At 40.3% G+C, this 21,124-nt stretch overlaps 1 protein-coding gene and 1 long non-coding RNA gene across 3 annotated transcripts in view; one reads left to right on the forward strand and one right to left on the reverse strand.

The window, feature by feature from the left end:
• The first annotated feature begins 329 nt into the window (after nucleotides 1-329).
• Nucleotides 330-10,024, forward strand: LOC134735589 (uncharacterized). The gene is made up of 3 exons (XR_010118817.1): nucleotides 330-382; nucleotides 3,483-3,590; nucleotides 9,923-10,024. It is a non-coding gene; the product is annotated as an uncharacterized lncRNA (long non-coding RNA).
• Nucleotides 8,303-21,124, reverse strand: part of AK9 (adenylate kinase 9) — a 229,600-nt gene continuing 216,778 nt past the window's right edge. Inside the window, exons 36-41 of one of the 2 annotated variants that reach the window (XM_055261102.2) lie at nucleotides 14,468-14,664; nucleotides 13,228-13,397; nucleotides 12,896-12,994; nucleotides 10,802-10,904; nucleotides 9,443-9,557; nucleotides 8,303-9,017 (exon numbers count right to left, since the gene is read on the reverse strand). In XM_055261102.2, the coding sequence (XP_055117077.2) occupies nucleotides 8,815-9,017; nucleotides 9,443-9,557; nucleotides 10,802-10,904; nucleotides 12,896-12,994; nucleotides 13,228-13,397; nucleotides 14,468-14,664 (887 nt within the window). In that variant the 3' untranslated portion in view covers nucleotides 8,303-8,814. The remainder of the gene's footprint in view (nucleotides 9,018-9,442; nucleotides 9,558-10,801; nucleotides 10,905-12,895; nucleotides 12,995-13,227; nucleotides 13,398-14,467; nucleotides 14,665-21,124) is intronic. The other variant, XM_063631005.1, reaches the window with a different exon arrangement.

The raw sequence follows: 21,124 nt of genomic DNA on the forward strand, positions 1-21,124 counted from the left end.
ATTTATTTCAGCATTTTCTCTCTCTTCGCCAATACCTAATTACTTATTTTTCTGCCCATTTCCAGATTCCCAACATGCCATCTATAGCCTCCCTGATCTTGAACCGGAGGTGTAATTAGCAACCTGGCTCTTATATTTTTACTAGATTTTATTAAAACTAGCTCAAGCCACACATGCTCCTTCTCTGAGGTTTCCCTTTCATACTGAATTGTCTCTAAGTCCTCTGGATTTGTGGGGGTACCAGTGGGATGGGGAGCACTCCCTGACTTCTGCATACCAGCAGGAAGTTAGCTACCTCATTGTTTCTTGCTGCTACAAGGGTTGCAGTCAAATCACTGGCCCTCCAGAGGTCCTCAACGGCATAAGAAGACTCAGTGTCAAGGTAAGCCAGGTACTTCCATTTCCTCATTCAATCATTGCTCACTGGAGCATAATCCTGTGAGGAAAGACTGAGTCTGGAGGATCTTCCAGCATCAGCTACCCACAACACAGACTAGCCCTTTCTTCAAGGCAATTTTGTTTTGGATCCATACTGACTTTTTCAAAACTTTTGTTAAGGCCAGCTGGTCTACCCCTAACAGGTCTTCATAACTTTAAATCTTGCAGAACAGGATTTGGGGTGTCATACATTCATCTAACAGATATTTGTTGAGTGTCTACTAAGAGCCAGACATTGGCCTCAGGTGTTGGGGATACAGCAACTAACAAGGCCTTTGCTCTCATGAAGCTTACATTCTACTAAGGGGAGACAGGACAAATACACAAGTAAACTAAGGAATAATAGTTTCAGAAAGTGTTAAATTTTATAAAGAATGATGATGGAGACTGACAGGGAAGTGAAATCAGGATAGGGTGACATTTGAGCTGAGATCTGAATGACATGGAGACAGCTGTGGGAAGATCTAGAATAAGAATGTCCTAGGCAAGGGAAAAGCAAGCATAAAGGCTCAGACTGGGCAGGAGCATCTGATGAACGGCAAGGACCGTGTGGCTGGAGCACGGTGAGTGAGGGGCAGCAGACGGAATGGAGAGTTGCCAGATTTCACAAATAAAGACACAGGACACCCATTTAAAAAAATAAATGCTGCCTCAGCCTCCCACGCTGGGATTACAGGCATGAGCCACCTATACAGCCAAGAAAGAATTTTTTTCATATAAATTTAGTGTAGCTTAGAGCGTACAATGTTTATAATGTCTACAGTAGTGTATAGCCATGTCCTAGGCCTTCACATTCACTCACCACTCACTCACTGACTCACCTGGAGCAACTCCTATTCCTGTAAAGCTCCATTCATGGTAAGTGCCCTACACAGGTGTACTTTTTTTTTTTTTTTTGGTCTTTTATACTGTTTTGTTTTGAGACAAAATCTCACTCTGTTGCCTAGGCTGGAGTGCAGTGGCATGATCGCGGCTCACTGTAACTTCTACCTCCTGGGCTCAGGTGATCCTCCCTGCTTAGCCCCCTGAGTAGTTGGGACTGCAGACACATGCTACAACACTCCACTATTTTTTTTTTTTTTTTTTTTGGTATTTTTTGTAGTGATGAGGTTTTGCCATGTGGCCCAGGCTGGTCTTGAACTCCTAGGCTCAAGTGCTCTGCCCACCTAGGCCTTCCAAAGTGCTAGCATTACAGGCATGAGCCATCAGTATACTGTATTTTAAGTGTCTTTCTTAAGTTTTGGTATGTTTAGATACAGAAATACCACTGTGTTACAGCTGCTTACAGTATTCAGTACAATAACATTCTGTACAGGTTTGTAGCACAGGAGCAATAGGTTGTACCATAGAGCCTAGGTGTGTAGTAGACTATACCATCTAGGTTTGTGTAAGTTCACTCTGTGATGTTTGCACAGTGACAAAATCACCTAATGATGCATTTCTCAGAACATATCCCTGTCATTAAGCAATACATGACTGTACCTATAAAAGAAAACCAGTTAAAATGACAGCTGGTTTCTCAACAGCAATAGTAGAAGCCAGAGGTTAGTGGCATGATACTTTCAAAATTCACCTAGAATCTTTTTTATAGACTACAATTATCATGGACAAGGACAAAATCAAGACAATTTTGGTCAAACAAAAAAGTATTAACCTCCAACAAACCCATACCATAGGAAGGAAAATAACACCAAGAGGAAAGTCTGAGATATAAGAGGGAGTTGTAAGCAAAAAAAAAAAAAAAAAAAAAAAAAAAAGAGAAAAAAGTAAGTTTGAAGGAAATCTAAACAAACATTGATTATGCAAAATAATGTCTAATTTGGAGAGTAAACAAATAGAGTAGATCTAAAATAATGAATGAAAATACCATTTCAGATGGGAAGCTGGTTATCAGTATTCCAGTGTTTTAAGGGTACAGCTATTGATTACCTTGAGACTTTACATATACATGGTGAAAGAGTAAGGGACAGCCACTTAATTGGTACAAATAGAGTGCATACTTCAAACACTGTAGAGGAGATAATGGCATTTCAAAGTTATTGGTCAATGCCAGGTCGGGCGCTGTGGCTCACGCCTATAATCCCAGCACTTTGGGAAGCCAAGGCGGGCAGATCACTTGAGGCCAGGAGTTCAAGACCAGCATGGCCAACATGGCAAAACCCCATCTCTACTAAAAATAGAAAGATTAGCCGGGCATGGTGGCACAGCTACTTAGGAAACTGAGGCACGAGAATCTCTTGAACCCAGGAGGCGGAGGTCGCAGTGAGCTGAGATCATGCCACTGCACTCCAGCCTGGGCGACAGAGCAAGACTCTGTCTCCAAAAAATAAAAAATAAAAAAAAGAGAGAGAGAAAGAAAAGGATGGAGAGGATGTTAAAGGCAAGAAGAGCCAGATCATGTAAAGTCTTTTATGCCAAGAAAAAGGAGTTTGGATTTTAACTGAAATAGGAGGCCATTGGAAGATTATTCAAAAGGACTGTTGAATCTGATTTATGTATTTAAAAATTACTCCAGCTGCTAGATGAAGAGTAGATCCTGGAGGGACATGAGTGGAGGCATGGATATGAGGGTGACAGCAGTGTAAAATGTAAGAAGAGCCCATATTCAAGGTAGATTTGGGGGATAGGTCTTTCTGACAGGACTTGCTGAGAATAGATGTGTGGAGTGACGGAAACAATGCAATCAAGATTGACTCCTGGATTTGGGGCTAAATCAACAGAGTGTACGGTGTTACCATTAACTGATGTGGAGGAAGAGAAGTTGGGTTGGATAACAAGTATGGGGTGGACATATTAAATTTGAAATGTTAACTAGATAACCAAGTACAGTAGGCAGTCGTAGATAACAATCTGGAGTTCAGAGCTGAGAACAGAATTGAGATATTAATAATGGAGTTATCAGAGCATAGATTATAAATTGTTGTAAGTAAGATCAGTTACAGAGTGAATATTGATAAAAGGCTATCCAGATTTTTTCTCTTTCCTCTCCAAATCTAGTCTCCATTCTTCTTTTTTTTTTTTTTTTTTTGGCCCTGGGACTCAAGGACTTCATCATCAAAGCCCTGTGCCGGCTAGCTTCCAGGTGTATTGAGTCAATGGAGAATCTGGCAGATTGGAGGAAGGAGAAGGTCATGATCATCTGGCAATTAAAGGTTAGCGGAAGTCCTTTGTCATGATGAAGGGCATCAAAAATATTTGTGTAGCCCGGGATGGTTGGTTGATAACTGTGGCTGGAAGGAACTATAGTCCAAGGCTTATTATGACTTAAAGGGATTTGGGGAGAACAGAAGGATAATTGTCAATGTTCAGTGCCAATAGTGCATCTTTAGAGGGATTTTATAGCATTAATCCAGTAGTGCTCCAATTTCCAGATCCCATGTGTCCTGTACTACACAAGGGCAGGGCATGTATCTGCTTATATTTTAATCTCCTACTGTACACAGACTGGTAGAATTCTTGTAAATATACACATGCTTGCATATGCTAAGCAGTCTTCAACATGTGTCTCACAGGTTTGGTGAATACGTGTGCTCACAAATTAATTCTTGGAATGTTTTTCACCCCCTGGTTATAATCTCAAATTTGACTTATTTTTAAAATTTTTTTACCTGCTTTGATTTTAAAAAGTCCACATAATTCAGGTGTCACTCCCTCTGATAATTCTTCCCAGAACTACCTATAGTTAAGGGCTCTCAGGCTTTGTGGCTTGATATTCTTTAACCCAGATGTTCATTTGTATAAGTAAGAACAAACCAAAAAAAAAAAAGAAAAAAAGAAAAGATAAAACAAAAAAAAAAATCACCCACAACTAGACAAAGGCGTTCATGTGTAAAATATATCTCTCATTCCTATCCTGTTCTTTTTTTTTTTTTTTTTTGAGACGGAGTCTTGCTCTGGCGATTCTCCTGCCTCAGCCTCCTGAGTAGCTGGGACTTCAGGTGTGTGCCACCATGCCCAGCTAATTTTTGTATTTTTAGTAGAGACGGGGGTTTCACTATGTTGGCCAGGCTGGTCTCGAACTCCTGACCTCGTGATCCGCCCACCTTGGCCTCCCAAAGTGCTGGGATTACAGGTGTGAGCCACCGCGCCCAGCCTATCCTGTTCTTGAACTTCTTCCCCTTCATCACTGAATTTGTGAATTTTAATGAATTACCTGAATTCAACAAATTATCAAATGAATTGCAAATAAAATGAAAAATATATGATAAAATTGAAAACGTTTAAAAAATGTAGTATTTATTACTGTACTTTGAGTTTTGAAGAATTTAAAACCACAGTTCACACCATATCCTGAAATAAATTCTAGAGGACTTAAATAATTAAATATATATTTTTATTTTTATTTATTTTTCCTTTTTTTTTTTTTTTTGAGACAGAGTCTCGTTCTGTCGCCCAGGCTAGAGTGCAGTGGTGCAATCTTGGCTCATTGCCAGCTCCGTCTCCCAGGTTCACGCCATTCTCCTGCCTCAGCCTCCCAAGTAGCTGGGACTACAGGCACCCACCACCATGCCCGGCTAATTTTTTGTATTTTCAGTAGAGACGGGGTTTCACTGTGTTAGCCAGGATGGTCTCGATCTCCTGACCTCGTGATCTGCCCACCTTGGCCTCCCAAAGTGCTGGGATTACAGGCGTGAGCCACTGCACCCAGCCAAATATATATTTTTAAAAACACAAATAAGTAGAAGAAAACAGAATGGAATATTCCATTTCTAGAGATTGAAGAATTTCCGGAGCTTAGAAGACTATTCAAAATCAGCCTGGCCAACATGGTGAAACCCCATCTCTACTAAAAATACAAAAATTAGCGGGGCATGGTGGTGGGTGCCTGTAATCCCAGCTACTTGGGAGGCTGAGGCAAGAGAATTGCTTGAACCTGGGAGACAGAGGTTGCAGTGAGCTGAGAACACGCCACTGCACTCTGGGCGAAAAAGCGAGGTTCCATCTCAAAAAAAAAAAAATCAGAAAGGAATGATGAACACGTTTTATGTTAATACCTAAAAAATGGAATATATGTACTACAAAAGGTCGATGTCTATATTACATAAAGAACTCATGCAGAACTTTTAAACGCCCCATAAGTTAGAGGGCAAAGGATGTGATAAAATAATTCACAAAAGAGAAAATGCAACTGGTGACCAACATATGCAATAATGTTCAATCTCACTATTAGTTCAGATTAAAGCAAAAAGGTTCTGCTTTTCACTCATTAAAGAAAAAAAGTGAAGATACTGCCAAATGATTGTAAAGAAGTATTAAAATTGGTGTTCTTGGGTGCTCCTGGAAGCAGTATAAATTGCTGTAATTATTTTGGAAAGTTGCTTGGTAATATGAATTGTGAATATCCATTTAAGAATATTCATGCCCTTTAACCCAGCAATTTTATTTCTCAGAATTTATATCAGGCTAATAATCCTAAATATAAGAGGGAAAGATTCAACACAGTATTTTATTTATTTCTAAAATTTTTGTAGAGACATGCCCAGGCTGGTCTCAAACTCCTGAGCTCAAGGGATCCTCCCGCCTTGGTCTCCCAAAGTGCTGGCATTACAAGCATGAACCACTGTGCCCAACCTCAACGTAGTATTTTAAAATTTAGTACAACAGTACACACTCCAGCAATAGGAATGGTCAAATATAGCGTATCTACTCAGTGTGGATCTGAGTGTAACTGTTAAAAAAAAAAAAAAAAAAAAGAAGGAAAGGAAGTACTCCAAAATCCTTTTCCTACTTTTCCACATTTCATTTACTGTTTGACTTAGGATCTGTCAAATGGAGACTGCTTCTCCTTCCTAGGTGAAGTTATTGTTGCTGTGAAAATGACATCTAGACAAGCCATGGAGAGGCATAGGCTGGTTGGAGTTTCCCTTGCCCTTAAAGCTGCACTGCCTCAGCCTCTTCCTGAAGCAGTCAGGATTGAGGCAGCAGCTGGAGGATGGGGGTGGGCAAAAAGGAGTCTCTCTGAGCCTCAGTGAGCACCATGGCCTGGCCACCCACTCTGTTATTGTTTCACATAGGGAAAGTTTAAGGGTCCCTGGACACCCATTCAGAATATTCTTTCATCATATTTGGGACGCTAGTTAATGGATTATTTGTAATAATATGCAAGCATAATTTCTAAACAAAAGCAGAATTTCAATAAGAGGCTTTAAAGGATACATGTTCTTCTTATTGCAGAAATATTGTTCTCCCTTGTTAGGGACACAGACCCCTTGACATGGAAAACACAGCTTGCTCCCCTGAGAAAGAAAGCAAACATGATAGGTGGGTGTGAGTGCACGTATGTAGTGGGCCTGGAGGGGAGTGGTTCTCAGGCTCCAACAAGACTTTCCCAAGGGTCTCCCGTATTTTTTTTGTACTCTGAAGTACATTCACACATACAGACACACACGAAGGACACTACTGACACTACTTAAGAACACTGACACTGGGATGGTGGTTTGCAAGATGTGCTTACAGTGCAGGAAGTGGTAAGGGTAAGAGCAAGGCTGTAGTTAGGCAGATCAGGGTCTGAATCTGGATAGTAACTTACGTGATCTTGGGTAGGAAGCTCTTCTCATGTGTAATAATGAGATGAGATAATGCATGAAAAGCCACTAGCACGCTCTCTCTGGCCACATAGAAAACAGCTGGGAAATAGTAGCTGTGTCCGTAGTTATTCTAAATAAGGCTCCAAATGTAGCTAACTGTAGTTGCATGTGAATGGTAGGAACCTGGGGTGTCCAGCACTAGAAGCTACTCTAGGAAATTTGACTCCTTACTCCTTCCCCACTGCTCCTACCTGCTATACTCTGTTGTATATATTTACTCAGAGGAAGAAACTCTATGGAGAGAGAGGTGAAAAGGGAGAATCACATGGCTTTTGGTTGCTGACTCAGCTCAGGGACTGAGCTTCTTCCTACTAAGAAGATAAAGGGCATTTGCCCTAGTTTTGTGCAGAATTCAGCAGCTCCAGAACAATGATGCATGAGATGTTAGAGCTCAGAAGACAGCATCTTTGGGCTCGTAGAGTTCTCAGGGCGAAGCCATACTAGAGAACTTCATCCCCAGGAGATGTGCAGTGGGTGTAGACTTTCTCTGGAGCACATGGGACACTCCCTGGAGACCCCAAGAAACACTCAGCGGTATTCTGCAGGGACTGCTGCCCTTCGTAAAGGCAGGGGCACTGAAGCAATGAAGTTTGGGTTTAACTGCTAAAGCAAACTCATCATACCCATAGGCTGAAGAGACCTGAGAACATTTATATTTTGTCAAGAATGAAAAAGCCAGTAGATTTCAGTTGGTGATAGAAAGATGGTAAATTACAGACATTAAGAAATGGGCAGGGAACAAAAAATGGGGCTTAAGTTGCCAGCAAAACTTGGTAGCTATTGGCAACTCCCAGCCTCCTGAAAAAGTAAAGGCTTTTGAGGTTTATCCTAACTTTGGCAATAGGCTTCAAGCTTTTGTTTAAAAATCATTTTATTATGAAATATATAATGCAAAAGATATATAAAAAGACTTCTAGTTTTTAATTAACATTATTGAATTTATAGGGATCAAAGAGCTAAACCATCTATTGTGGAGATTAAGAAATGAAGGCTCAGAGAAATTTACCCAAGGTTACACAGTTAATGGTCATATTTTTTATTTTTTAAGAGTCAATCTTGCTGTTTCCTATTCCAGATCTTTTTATATTGCTGCTGAAAATTGTTATTTTAAAAATCTCATTAAATTCAATTTAGTAAGTTTCCCTCTAGCATATACTGAGTCATATAATGACTCTAGATTTCATCCTTCTTAAAATTCCAGGTAATTTCTAATTATAAAATAATGTATAAAGCATGCTTCAATGAATACTTAAGAAAAAGAAAAGAGGCAGCCAGTCAGTTGTTGCAAAATCCATTTATTTTATTGGGAAGATGATAATATCTTATGTTCACAAAGTTCACAAACAATTTTGTATGTAAAATGTATAACCCATATTTTGGTTTCATTTATAACAATGTTAAATATTTATTAAAGCTAACATTTAATGAGTAATTTTAACAGAGACGGACTTTTCTACTGAAAATGTTAAAAAGGAAAATAATACATTTATTAAATAAGTCACTTAACTTTTCTATATGGAATTATAAATAGAATGTTTGTTTTGTTAAAGCGTCAAAGTTCAGGCAAAGAGCAATACATTTTAAAATTGTATTAAAACTTACGTTTCCATAAGAGTGCTCCTTCCTGGCTGGCAGACCTTTGAGTTCACCTGAAGTCTGGCAGCCATGGTACCTTGCTCAGGAGGCACAAGTACTTCCAAGAGGCCCAGATTTTCAATCTACTTCTCTCAGTTTCCCTCTGTCACTTTCAGATAACTCTTGAGATTCAGGCTGCTATTACCTAAGTAAACTACCCATTAATTGGGTCTATATTTCTGAGAGAGAGAAAGGTCTTTAACTTATGGTCAAAGTCAATGGCTCTGAACTGAGGTTCCTTGTATTTTCTGGTCATCTTGGTACCCAGGTATGTTATGAGTTCACAACTCTCCATAAACTGCTCCATCTTCTTCTTATACTTTTTTCTTGTATATTCAGAACCTTTGGGATTAAATGCTGTAGAAAATTTCACAGAACTATGAATAATTTCTGCTAGTTACTGAGTCATTTAATGAAAGAGAAAGAGACCTGGACGTGTGATTGAGCTAGTTACATAGTTATGGTCGAGAAGATATCCAAATCTCAAATAAAATCTGGAGATTATTCTGTTTTAGGTCATAATTGCCTCTATTCACCCTTCTTTATGGCATGGATTATTGACAGCTGACTGTATTACTCATAGTCCCTACTTTGAAAACAGAATTTTAACTTTGACATTTTATTTAAAATATTTGCCCTGTATTGTATTTGCTACTAACACACTCTCTCTCTCTCTCTCTCTCTCACCAAGCAGGCAACACAGTTTAACAATCCTATTCATCACTTCTACTACCATTAATGTTAAATTTGTTCTGAGTAGTAAATCATTAAAAACGACATACCTTTGAGATGAAGTGCTATATATAGCAGTGCAGATCTCCTTATACTTAAAAAGGGGAACTTGGGCTTTAAGCATCCCGCTGCATTCATTGCTTTAATTAGAGAAGTTGCAATACCCTGCAGGGAGGGAACAATTCAAATTTTGTGTATACTTGAGTTTGGTTTCTTTTCTTAGTGCCAACAGATAAAGAGGCAAATATTATTTCTTTGCCTCAAATAGCCCCCTGGAGTGGGGATGAGGCTTATAAATATGGTTAGATGACCAGTTAGCCAACAGGAAATACAAAATATATTTGATTAGGAAAAATGAAAATTACAAACTGACTTAGTGTCAGCTGAGTGATGGATAGGAGTATGGGCTTCATTACACAAGTCTCTCTATTTTTATATGTTTGACATTTTTTATAACAAAAAGTTAAGAGAAGAAAGAAGGGGACCCTAGGCTTTGCGATATCTTGGCCCGTATCTGCTTTCATTCTCAGAAATGGCCAGACTGCCTCCCACTCTGAGGACCCTTGGCCACCTGACAAGGAATTCCAGAGACCACAGTAGTCAGTGCTGGCAAGATTCCAGAGCCCAGAAGAAGGTAAGAGGCCCTCCTGATAAAAATTGGCCTTCATGAGAATACTCCCCTATGGGTAGGCCTCATTTGGCATTTTGATGTTAAACCATACTGAAGGCTAACCTTATAGGCAAGTTGAAAAAATCAGAGTGGTTAAGAATTGCTGACAAAGGTTTGAAATTGTGCCCTAAGCATTTATTTTGTAGACTTTTTTTAAAAAAAAGCTTTAAAAATAGTAAAAATAAAATAAAATAGTAAAGATAGCGGTTGGCTGCTGCTAAGTTTTGCTATTCTTAAAAAGTTATACTTGGATAAATAAAGTATAACTTAAATAGAATAAATACATAACAGTAAATAAAACTGACTTTATCTGAATGTGGGGCAAAATATGGGCTTTTTGGTTTGGTTGTGTCACTGTAACTCCACTCTTTCGAGTAGTCAGTGAATGACCCTCTCACGGACTGAATCTGCACATTTCAAATTATGAAAAGTTTCACAGACATTGAAATTCAAAAGTAAGAACCAAACTACATATCTAATTCAAATGGAAACAATTTTGTGACGCTCTACTTTCTCTTCACTTTGGTGCAGATATTTGGGAATTAGCTATGGAAGCAGGGGATTTTCACACATTTTATTTTAACCACTACATATGAACAAAATAGGCTGAGAGAATTTGCAGCTTAAAATCAGAAAACTCTGCCTTGAATTTTATCGTTCCCAAAATAAAAATTAGTGTTAAAAAGAAGAAGTCACTGTATTCTTCTAACATACATAACAGAAAATTAAGTAAAAGAACCTGTTCCAGATATCCAGGCAAAGGAAGACTAGTAAGAAGTATCGGTTCCCTTAATGGGGGAAGCTTGTGTGGAAGCTTCTGTTCCCAGTATTTCAGTGGCGACCTAAGAACACAAAGTTCATTAGATGGATGCTCACAGTTATACTCAGCGTGCATAGATAGGAATAGACAAGAGATTATTAGAAGATAAAGTTCACTACTTGTTTTTCTGCACTGGAGAAAATAATACAAGTGGGAAGGCTGGGGCTCCTGGAAGTGCACAGCCACTCATGTCAACTGGGTACCCAGCCCTACTCACCTCGTCTCAGTTTTCTCATTTTTCACAGCAATTATATAAAACTTTCTTTATTTTCCTTAAACTTCTGACTCTCCCAAATGCTCCCTCACCCCCAGGCAGATGCCATGCTGTACTCAGAGAAGCCATGGGGATGGGACTTCCTCAGCCCATCACAAGCAGAGCTACCCACTTGTTCTCTTCCCATGGTGGAGGTGCCTCCCATCTGAGACCAGGCCCCTTGGTCCCACCGCTCCCTCTCTCCAGGCATCTTACTACAGCACCTGCTTGCTCCCTGCCCTGGCATCTTTGCCACTTCCTTCTTTATTGGGTCCTTCCCGTGCATATGCATTTAAACATCTTCATAATTCCCCATTAAAAAAAAAAGAAAAACCATTTTTACTCCTTAAATCCTATATGCCTTCCAGAAACGAACATCTCTTCTCTTTTTATAATTAAACTTCTTCAAACAGTGGCTTCACTAGACATTGCAAGCTACCACACAAATTTTATCTGCAGATGGGATTTGATCCACATGTATTTTATTTTTAAATTTGAATCAGATGTGGATGTTTAGGAATGTGAACAATTTAAACAGCAATAATAGTTTCCAGCTTCTTCCAGCAGTAGATGGGAAGCTCTGGTCCCTTCAGCCGGCCATGTGCAGTCCAGTTTGCACCAGGCCCCCTGACTCCTGTGTCTTCACACCCAGCCTGCTTGCCTCGGGTCCCTCGCCTCCTGGCTGCTGTAGGCACTGTGTTTGTTTGTGCCTCTGGACTACAGGCAAGAGCTCAGTTTCCTCAGCTCTGCTCCTTGGAGCTCTGTAGTCACGTCCTCTCACATCACTTGACAAAACCATTCTTGGCAAGATTACTAATGGCCTGTTACACCCTAAATCTCAAACGCTTTTCCGCCCTTGTCTTGCTTGACCTCTGAGAAGCATTTAAACCTGTTGCCATGCCATCCCTCCCCTCTGCCTCCCTCAACCCTCCTCATCCTGGCCCTCCTTTCATGTCTCTGTGGTTCTTCTTTCTCAGTTTCCCTTGTAAGCTCTTCTGACATTCATGCGTTGGTGTTTCTCAGGGTGTGGTCCCAAGCCCGCTGCCTTCCCCACATAACTATGGATGAGCTCAAACATGCCATCATATTTCAGACAAGATCACTCTGGCAGCCTCATCACTGGTAGTCCAATCCATGGTCTACACTTTAGTAGTGGTCTGACCCCAGAGCAAATCTGATTCCAACGCCGACCTCACTTACAATCAGTCAGTGTGCTCAGATTGCCCTCAGGATCACTATGAGGACACAAACTGTGTACACAGTATGAGTCCATGAAACAGCAAACGCTTCATGGTGGTCTTACTTGACCTTCCACACTCTGGCCCTGCCCTCCACCTCCAGCCTCGCCTTCACTCCATCCCCTCTCCACATCGCATCCAGCTATGCTGAAGTTCTTAACAGTTCAGGAATACCCTAGGCCAGGTTTGTTGTAGGTACCTCTGCTTGGAACATGTCCCTCTTTCCCTTCATCTAGCCAATTCCTACTCCTTATCCTGACCTTACACCCACACACAATTCAGTTAGACCTTTGGGCTACACTTTCTCAGAAGTCCAGGCATTTCCCCACCCTAAAGTCCATCACATTCTGTTGTTATCAGGCACTCAAAGTCCATCTTACCCTGGACAGCTTTGGGATGGCAGGGACCAGTACTTGTACACACACACACACACACACACACACTCACACTCCCTTCCCCTGTTCCCAGCATGTTGCATGCAACACAGATTTTCAGTAAATATTTGTGATTTAATGGTCTCACCTCAAAAATTTCTGGAGTTTTTCTTTGTTCTCACAAATATATATACAATTACGATATTCTAAAGCATAGTTAATGCTACCAGGTACTAGAGCTTCATATCTGGAAGACCAAAGAAACAAAACAAAACCTCTATTGTATAATTAATTTGCAGTCTTCTGTAAATAAAAAGTCAAAAGTTTTTTATTTTTCTACCTATGTAGCTCAAGGAAGAAATAGAATATTTTTCCAATTAAACAATAGCAACCTTTTGACCAATATGTTAAGATTATTACATGAACCACTTCTTTGGCGTAGCAATATCATTCTATACTTCCACGAAGGCCAGGACTTGCCTTTGGTTTCCATCCTGATAGGTCACTGGACAGTAGCCCTGGAGCTCCGCACACTTAGGGAATTGACTCCTCAGCTCTGACAGCGTCAGTCTTTTGGGGATCATGTCAGCAGATGGGAGTGGATGAGGTGCTAAGGGAGGCACGTACAATTCTGGGTTCTCCAAGAATTTCTGTTAAAAAAGAATTCCAGTAGCAACATGATTTAAACCAGAAATGCTATGCCAATCAGAAGGCCACTGAGGCTCTCCTGCACCCTCCCCATTTTCAGTAGCAGAGTTCTGCTGCTCCTCAAACTGTAATAACCTCTCCTCTGAACAGAAGTTCCTTACAGGAATACTCCCAAGTGATCACATCCAAGATTTATCCTCATCTCAGTCACTCATTCATTCATTCCTACAAAAAACACTTGTTGCGCTCCTACTACACTACAGTCACTGGAAAGAGCAGGCCCTTGCCAGCCCGTATTCCTGTCCTGCTGTGTAATTAACCGGTTGGGTGCCTTTGGCAGGTGAGTTAACTTCTCCAGCTTCAGGTATTGCTCTGTAAAATGGAAGGGGTGGACCAGATACATGGCCTTTAATGTCACTTCCAGTTTTAAAAATTCTATGATTACCATTTAAGTAAGCAGGAAGAAATCAATATCTCATAATAAAGGGACCAACAATTCTAATTCTCCAAGGAAATAAAATGTTCAGAGGCATCTGATTTTTTTTGTTTTGTTTTCAACTACCAATCTTTTAAAATCATCAAATTGTGGACATTATGAGACAAAATCTATATTCTGTTCCATTAAGCAGAAATATAAGGTATATAAAGAGTTCTAGTGATAGAAAAAAAATTAAGCTCAGGAGACATATGTCAGCTCTTGCTTCATTTCTACTGACTCTGATTCCCTTGAGCACCCCTGGGTGCTGAACCCCCTGGATCCTCAGTGGGCTGAGCCCTTGATGTTCAGCATCTCTTCCATTTATGGGACTCACTGTTGGCTCTCCTTAGCCGTTAGGCTGGCCCAGGCCAACAGCCCATCATTGACCCTGGACTCCTGCAATGTTTCAAATTATGTCCTGGGATGCAGTTTTGGAACTCACCGCTGAGTTGCTTCACTTGTCCCAGAGTCACAGGTTCCAGTAATGGGGCTCCTGGTCCCAAGTTTCTGGGTGCCTATCCCTTCCTATTGATTAATTCCAAGATAAGACATTTTCTTTCTTTAGTACATATTTGGAGTTAGAAACAAACTTACATTCAGTTTTTCCTGAGAACTCATTTTATAGTAGTGCCCCCTGAACTCTGCTGCAAATTCCAAGGAGTCAGTTGCAGAGCAATCAAATAATTCCTGGGATTCTGCCAGGCTGACAGGGCAGAACTGTCCAAATTCTCCCAGGCGAGAAAGCAGCTCTTGAGGTGTGATACATAACTTGTCAATGCAGGCAGCTTTTCCTATTATTAACATATTAACTATTATCATGTATATATTTTTCATAGAGAACACAATGATTTTAGAAATTAAAATAATTTTAATTACACAGCACTATACATACACATTATAAAATTCCAAACAATAGAGTAAAAAGTAAAAGTTACTATTCACATCTCCATTGTTTCAATCCAATACTTTACTTGAGAGGTAATCATCACTGTTGGATTTGTATCTTTTTCAGTCTTTTTTCTATACCTTCACATATATACTTTTTTGCATATAGTATGCTTGTGTCACTATACTAGAAACATTATTCTGCAACTTGCTTTTATCAGTCAGTTATGGTCTTTGACCTCTTTTCATATAAGCTTATATAATTTACCTAATTTTTTTTTTTTTTGAGATGGAGTCTCGTTCTGTCACCCAGGCTGGAGTGCAGTGGCATAGCTCGATCTCAGTTCACTGCAACCTCCACCTCCCAGGTTCAAGTGATTCTTGTGCCTCAGCCTCCCAAGTAGCTAGGATTACAGATGTGTACCATCATGGCTGGCTAATTTTTTGTACTTTTAGTAGAGACGGGGTTTTGCCATGCTGGCCAGGTTGGTCTCGAATTCCTGGCCTCAGGTGATCCACCCACCTCGGCCTCCCAAAGTGTTGGGATTACAGGCATGAGCCACCGTGCCTGGCCAATTTACCTAATTCTTTTTAATCAATGCATAGTATTCCACTGTATAAACATACATGTAGTTTACTCAACCATTTATCTATTGGTGAATGTTTTGGCCGTTTTAGTTCTTAGCTACTATAGACTATATGTATGATACACACACACACACACACACACACACACAGTTTATACATGTGTATACCTGCACATTTATAAACCTGCTATGTTTAAAAAAACCTATGGGCTAGATTTCAGGAAGTGCAAATAGTTTGTTGACATGATGTTACTCACACAAAGTTCTCCCTGTGCCCAGATCCCACCTAAGAGAAGGAAAACAAACATTTATCCAAAAGTGATTGGCTTTATTCTAAAGAGTAGATTTTAAAAAGAAAGTACCCAAGTTCCTTTAATGAACAAGATTAAGAGTTTTCTCTCTGTGCTTACCCAGAACAAAAATGTAAGTATACACATTAAAAAGAGAGTTTTCTCTCCAATACTCCACTGGAATGGGGACTTCAAAGCAATATAAGATGTTATAGAAAATAAAATTACTTTTTAAATACATTTTAGTTATAATGAGTTATAACTCATTATATAGTTGTATATATTGATACATACGTATATATGTATATTGATACATATGTATATACATACGTGTATAAATACATATATATTATTTAGTTATAATGACTTATTATAGCCAGTACATTTTGTTAGTTGTCCTTTTACCAAGGCAAAGTTTTACCTTTTTAAAAGATTATGCCTAGGAACATACTAAATTAACCATAAAATTAGGAAGCATAAATCATAGTTTGTTTTTTGTTTGCTAGGATAGAAATGATCTCATCTGAAATGTACTATTACAGAACTGTAATCCCTTATCTAAGACCCTTGGGGCCAGATATGTTGGATAATTCAGAATATTTTAGATTTTGGAAATACATCACACTCAGCCAGGTGTGGTGGCTCACGCCTGTAATCGCAGCACTTTGGGAGGCTGAGGTGGGTAGATCGCTTGAGCCCAGGAGTTTAAGACCAGCTTGGGCAACACGGCAAGACCCTGTCTCTACAAAAAATACAAAAATTAGCCCACTGTGGTGGCACATGCCTGTAGTCTCAGCTACTTGAGAGGCTGAAGTGGGAGGATCACTTGAGCTCGGGAGGTGGAGGCTGCAGTAAGCCACTGCACTCCAGCCTGGGCAATAGAGTGAGACTGTCTCAAACAAACAAACAAACAAACAAAATGAAAGAAAAGAAATACATCACACCCTCACAGACTCTGGAGAAGCACCCTGTAATCAATAAGATGAAATTTCTGCAACCAAATAGGATGACCCTTCCCCACTTACTGGGTTTCATAAAAAGACTATAAATAGCCATATGTCAGCTCATGTCAAGTTTTGCCCTCAAATGATTTATAACTAAACTTGGTATTTTTAGAGGTTTTTGGATTTTGGAATCACAGGCCAGAGGTGTCATGTCACGTGATTGCCTCACTGATCTGCCTGCCTGTACTGGGGAGGAGGGTGTGGGGGTCCAGAAGATGATGTCTCCTGATACCAACTACCATTTCCACTCTTCAAAAGGCCACATGTAATCCTGAAAAGGAGATGGTTGGGAAACCGTGCCCAAAGAGGTTTCCATTATGCAATCTCTCCACAATCCTGCTTTTAAGCAGGGAGTAGGGGAGGGGGAAAGGAACATACACAACATGAAGGGATCTTTATTAACTGGCATTCTTTAAGCAATCACAGCCCTCCTTCAATAAGGCAGGCATTTAAAACCATTGCTTATTGGCTCTCATCCTCCATTCATCTCTTGAAGGCAAAGAATCATCAGTGTGGCATCAGCACTACTCCCAACCAGGTCTTTAGGACATAAACTGATAAAGTGACAGTATTTTCCAAATTGTAACATCTAAGACTCATCAGAGTCACCATAGGTCAATTAGAATCCCCAACTCAACTTCTGAGTCCCAGAAGAAAGGATGCCAGCCATGAATGAATCCTGATTGTATCCTTAGGTTCTGGTCTTCTCTGAAGAGCTGAGAGCCAGCTAGGTGGGATCTCCTGAATGTCTTTGTGCCTGTTTCACAGAGTTAACAGAGGGCTTTCTAGGAGAGCATTATTGGCCTTAAAACAAATGACTTTGAACCTTACCATATCTTACCACATAAAATTATTGTCACTTAACATTCCCAATTTCCCGATTAATCTGAACATAAATCTGATTGTGAATTCCTTCACCATATCATCATATCATGTGTATCACTGGAAGCCACAGGGTGGGCTGATCTGATGTGACTCCAGTGGTATTCTTGATCCCTGCCTTGTGGTGTTCATGCCTTTGTGTAATCTCCTCCCCCATGTGTGGGCTGGACTGAGTAACTTGCTTCTAATAAACAGAATATGGCAAAAGTGAGGGGATGTCACTTCCAAGATTAGTTTACCATTATGGCCTGAATTATGTTTCCCAAAAAGATATATTGAAGTACCCCCAGTACCCATGAATATGACCTTATTTGGAAATCAGGTCAGAGAAATACACACAAACAGACAGATACAGAAGGGAGAATGACATGTGAAGACACAAAGACACACACATGGAGAACGCCATGTGATGACAGAGGCAGAGACTGGTGTGATGCATCCACAAGCTGAGGAATGCTGAGGATTTCTGGCAACATTGGAAAAACAGAAAGGCATGGAATAGATCCTCCCCTAGAAACTTCGGGCAGAGGATGGCCCTGTCAACACCTTGATTTTGGACTTCTAGCCACCAAAACTGTGAGACAATACATTTTTGTTGTTTAAGCCACCCAGTTTGTGGCAGTTTGTTTCAGCAGCCCTAAGTAAAACAATTACAAAAGATGGACACTCTTTCTTGCCCTTTCAGGTTGTACACTTGATAAAGGAAGCTGCCATGTTGGAGAGGTTCACATGGCAAGGAACTGAGGGTGGCCTCTGGCCAATAGCAGCCAGCAAGGAACTGAAGTCCTCAGTCCAGTAACACTTAAGGAACGGAATCTTACCGACATCACACAAGTAAGCATGGCAGTGGGCTCTTTCCCAGTTGAGCCTTCAGAAAAGACCATAGTCTTGGCTGACACCTTCACTGTAGCCTTGTAAGAGAGTACCCAGTTAAACTGTGTCCAGATTTCTGACCCACAGGAACTGTATGTGTGTGTGTGTGTGTGTGTGTTATTTTCAGTTGCTAAGTTTTGGACTAAATTGTTACACAACAATAGATAACAAATACACTATTCTATCTGTTGCTTATGACACAGATGAAAAGGCTAAGAAGTTCCAATACTGATTTTCTACAAAGAATATTACACTACTATGATACTATAGTGGTTCTATAATATGTAGTACTATAGTACAATAATATATAGTATTATTAAGGTATATGGTATTATAATACAAAGTATTATTATATACTATGTGGTGCTATAGTATTCTAATACTATCTATTTCTAGGTTGCTATTTAGCTCAGATGTACTGAACCTCACCAATCCTGACAGGTTTAGTGACAGAGTAATTTAGAATAATGCAACTTCAAGTCTCAAAAGACACCCAAATGTCTCTTTTTCTAATTATTGGGATATTCTTGATGACATCTGGCAATGTCTGTGTACCCTCTTCTGGAATGTGGCAGGAGGAATCTCTTTAATCCTCGAAGCCCCAGCCTTGCACCATCTCACTGATCAGGGTAAACCTTGGCCTCCTGGTAGGAGACGATCATTTGAACAATATACAAAGGAAACAGAGCATGAAAAAAATCAAAACTAAATTCAAACAATCAGGTACAGGCTAGATTATCAGGCAGATGCTGAAGCAGAAGAGAACAGGACAGACTTCACTGAGATGAAACTATGTGTGGCAGAGGCAGGCACTGGAATCATGTAGTGGATCCTCAGTTCCCTCTCCAGGGCTGACACACCCACCATGCAGCTGCTGGGCACCTGGCGCTGATTGCTCACAGCTGGACTGGAAATTGCCCTTCTGTCACAGCCTACACAAGTTATACTCCCTCCCAGGGTGGCCTGCGGTCAATGACAGGCTGATGCGAGGGTGGAGAGGATACAAAGCCTGGACCCTCCCCCCACTTTGGGACATTTTGAAGGTCCCTCCCAGCACCAGTGTTTCCCCAGGATCTACTGAGGGCTTCTGTTTCCACCACACTGCAGGTTAGTTTCTCCTGCCCAATTTGACCATCCTGACTTGTCCACAGGTGTATCTCCTGATTAGAGTTGCTGGATAAAATAAAGGACACTGCTGGTTGCAGTGGCTCATGCCTATAAACTCAGTACTTCGGGAGGCTGAGGTGAGAGGATCGCCTGAAGCCAGGAGTTTGAGACCAGCCTGGGAAACAAAGTAAGATTGCCCCCTCCAATCTCTATAAAAACATTTTAAAAATTAGCTGGGCATGGTGGCATGCACCTGTAGTCCTAGCTACTGGAGAGGCTGAGGCAGGAGGATCCTTTGAGACTAGGAGTTCAAAGCTGCAGTGAGCTATGATTGTACCACTGCACCCCAGCCTGGGGAACAGAGCAAGCCCCTGCCTCAAAAAATAAAATTAAAGAATGCCTGGTTAAGTTTGAATTTCAGATAAGCAATGAATATTAATAGTTTTTAGTATAAGTATACCCTATGCAATTATTTGGGATATACTTATACTAAAGAATTATTGTTTATCTGAAATTGAAATTTAACTGGGTGTCAGTCAGGCATGATGGCTCATACCTGCATTCCTAGCACTTTGGGAGACAGAAGAGGGTGGATCACCCAAGGTCGGGAGTTTGAGACCAGCCTGGTCAACATGGTGAAACCCTGTATCTACTAAAATACAAAAAATTAGCCGGGCATGGTGGCACACACCTGTAGTCCTAGCTACTCGGGAGGCTGAGGCACAGGAATCGCTTGAAACCGGGAAGGGGAGGTTGCAGTGAGCAGAGATCACACCACTGCACTCCAGCCTGGGCGACAGAGTGAGACTCCTTCAAGAAAAAAGAACTAGGTGTCCTGTATTTTTAGTTGCTAAATCTGGCAACTCTACTCCTGAAAGTACTTTCTGATAAAACTTCTGCACATGACTTTTCATCTTGAGTCTGTTTCTAGGGAACCCAGTCTAAGACAGGGAGGGTGAAATAGAGTAACAGAAAGATGAATGAGGCACAGCTTTCGCTTTCAAAGTCTGCTGTGGAGTGTTTCCCAGTGCTATCCCACCCAGAGCTTATTGAGATATTTCTAAAAACTCAATTCTCCCTTCCCTTGCACTTTTATCTTCATGCCTTATGATCTTTAGGTGAAAACAGATTCCCAATTTGTAAACAAACAGGAACCAGAGATACTGGTTATGCCCACATGATGAAGCAAATCAAGATACAGTGATGCAGTTATTATTGGAATCCTCACTGCATTTTTCTTTGTACAGGACTCTCTTAGTCACATTGCTCCCATAAACCTCATCATAACTTCTCTGTAGTTTCTGAAGTTAAACAAAATCATTAAACAGATGTCTGTGAGAACCCTACAGATCATATCTTTGTAGTCATCACTCTTTTTAGAGATATCAGATGTAGATAACTTTCCTTGTATTTTGTGTATTTTCAGAGAACAGTCAATAAACTATTTAACAAGAATATATAATCAAACGTGCTTCTGTGAATTCCTAATATAGATTAAAAGACATTTTAATGAGCAAGCTTAATTTTTTTATGGACTCAACATTTACATCATACTATAATGGGTGTAAATAGTAAAAATAATTTTAATTCTAGATTCCTAAATAAAATTTTGCCAGGTGTCAC

The sequence above is a fragment of the Symphalangus syndactylus genome, chromosome 2 (genome assembly GCF_028878055.3).
Source record: "Symphalangus syndactylus isolate Jambi chromosome 2, NHGRI_mSymSyn1-v2.1_pri, whole genome shotgun sequence".
Classification (NCBI taxonomy): domain Eukaryota; kingdom Metazoa; phylum Chordata; class Mammalia; order Primates; family Hylobatidae; genus Symphalangus; species Symphalangus syndactylus.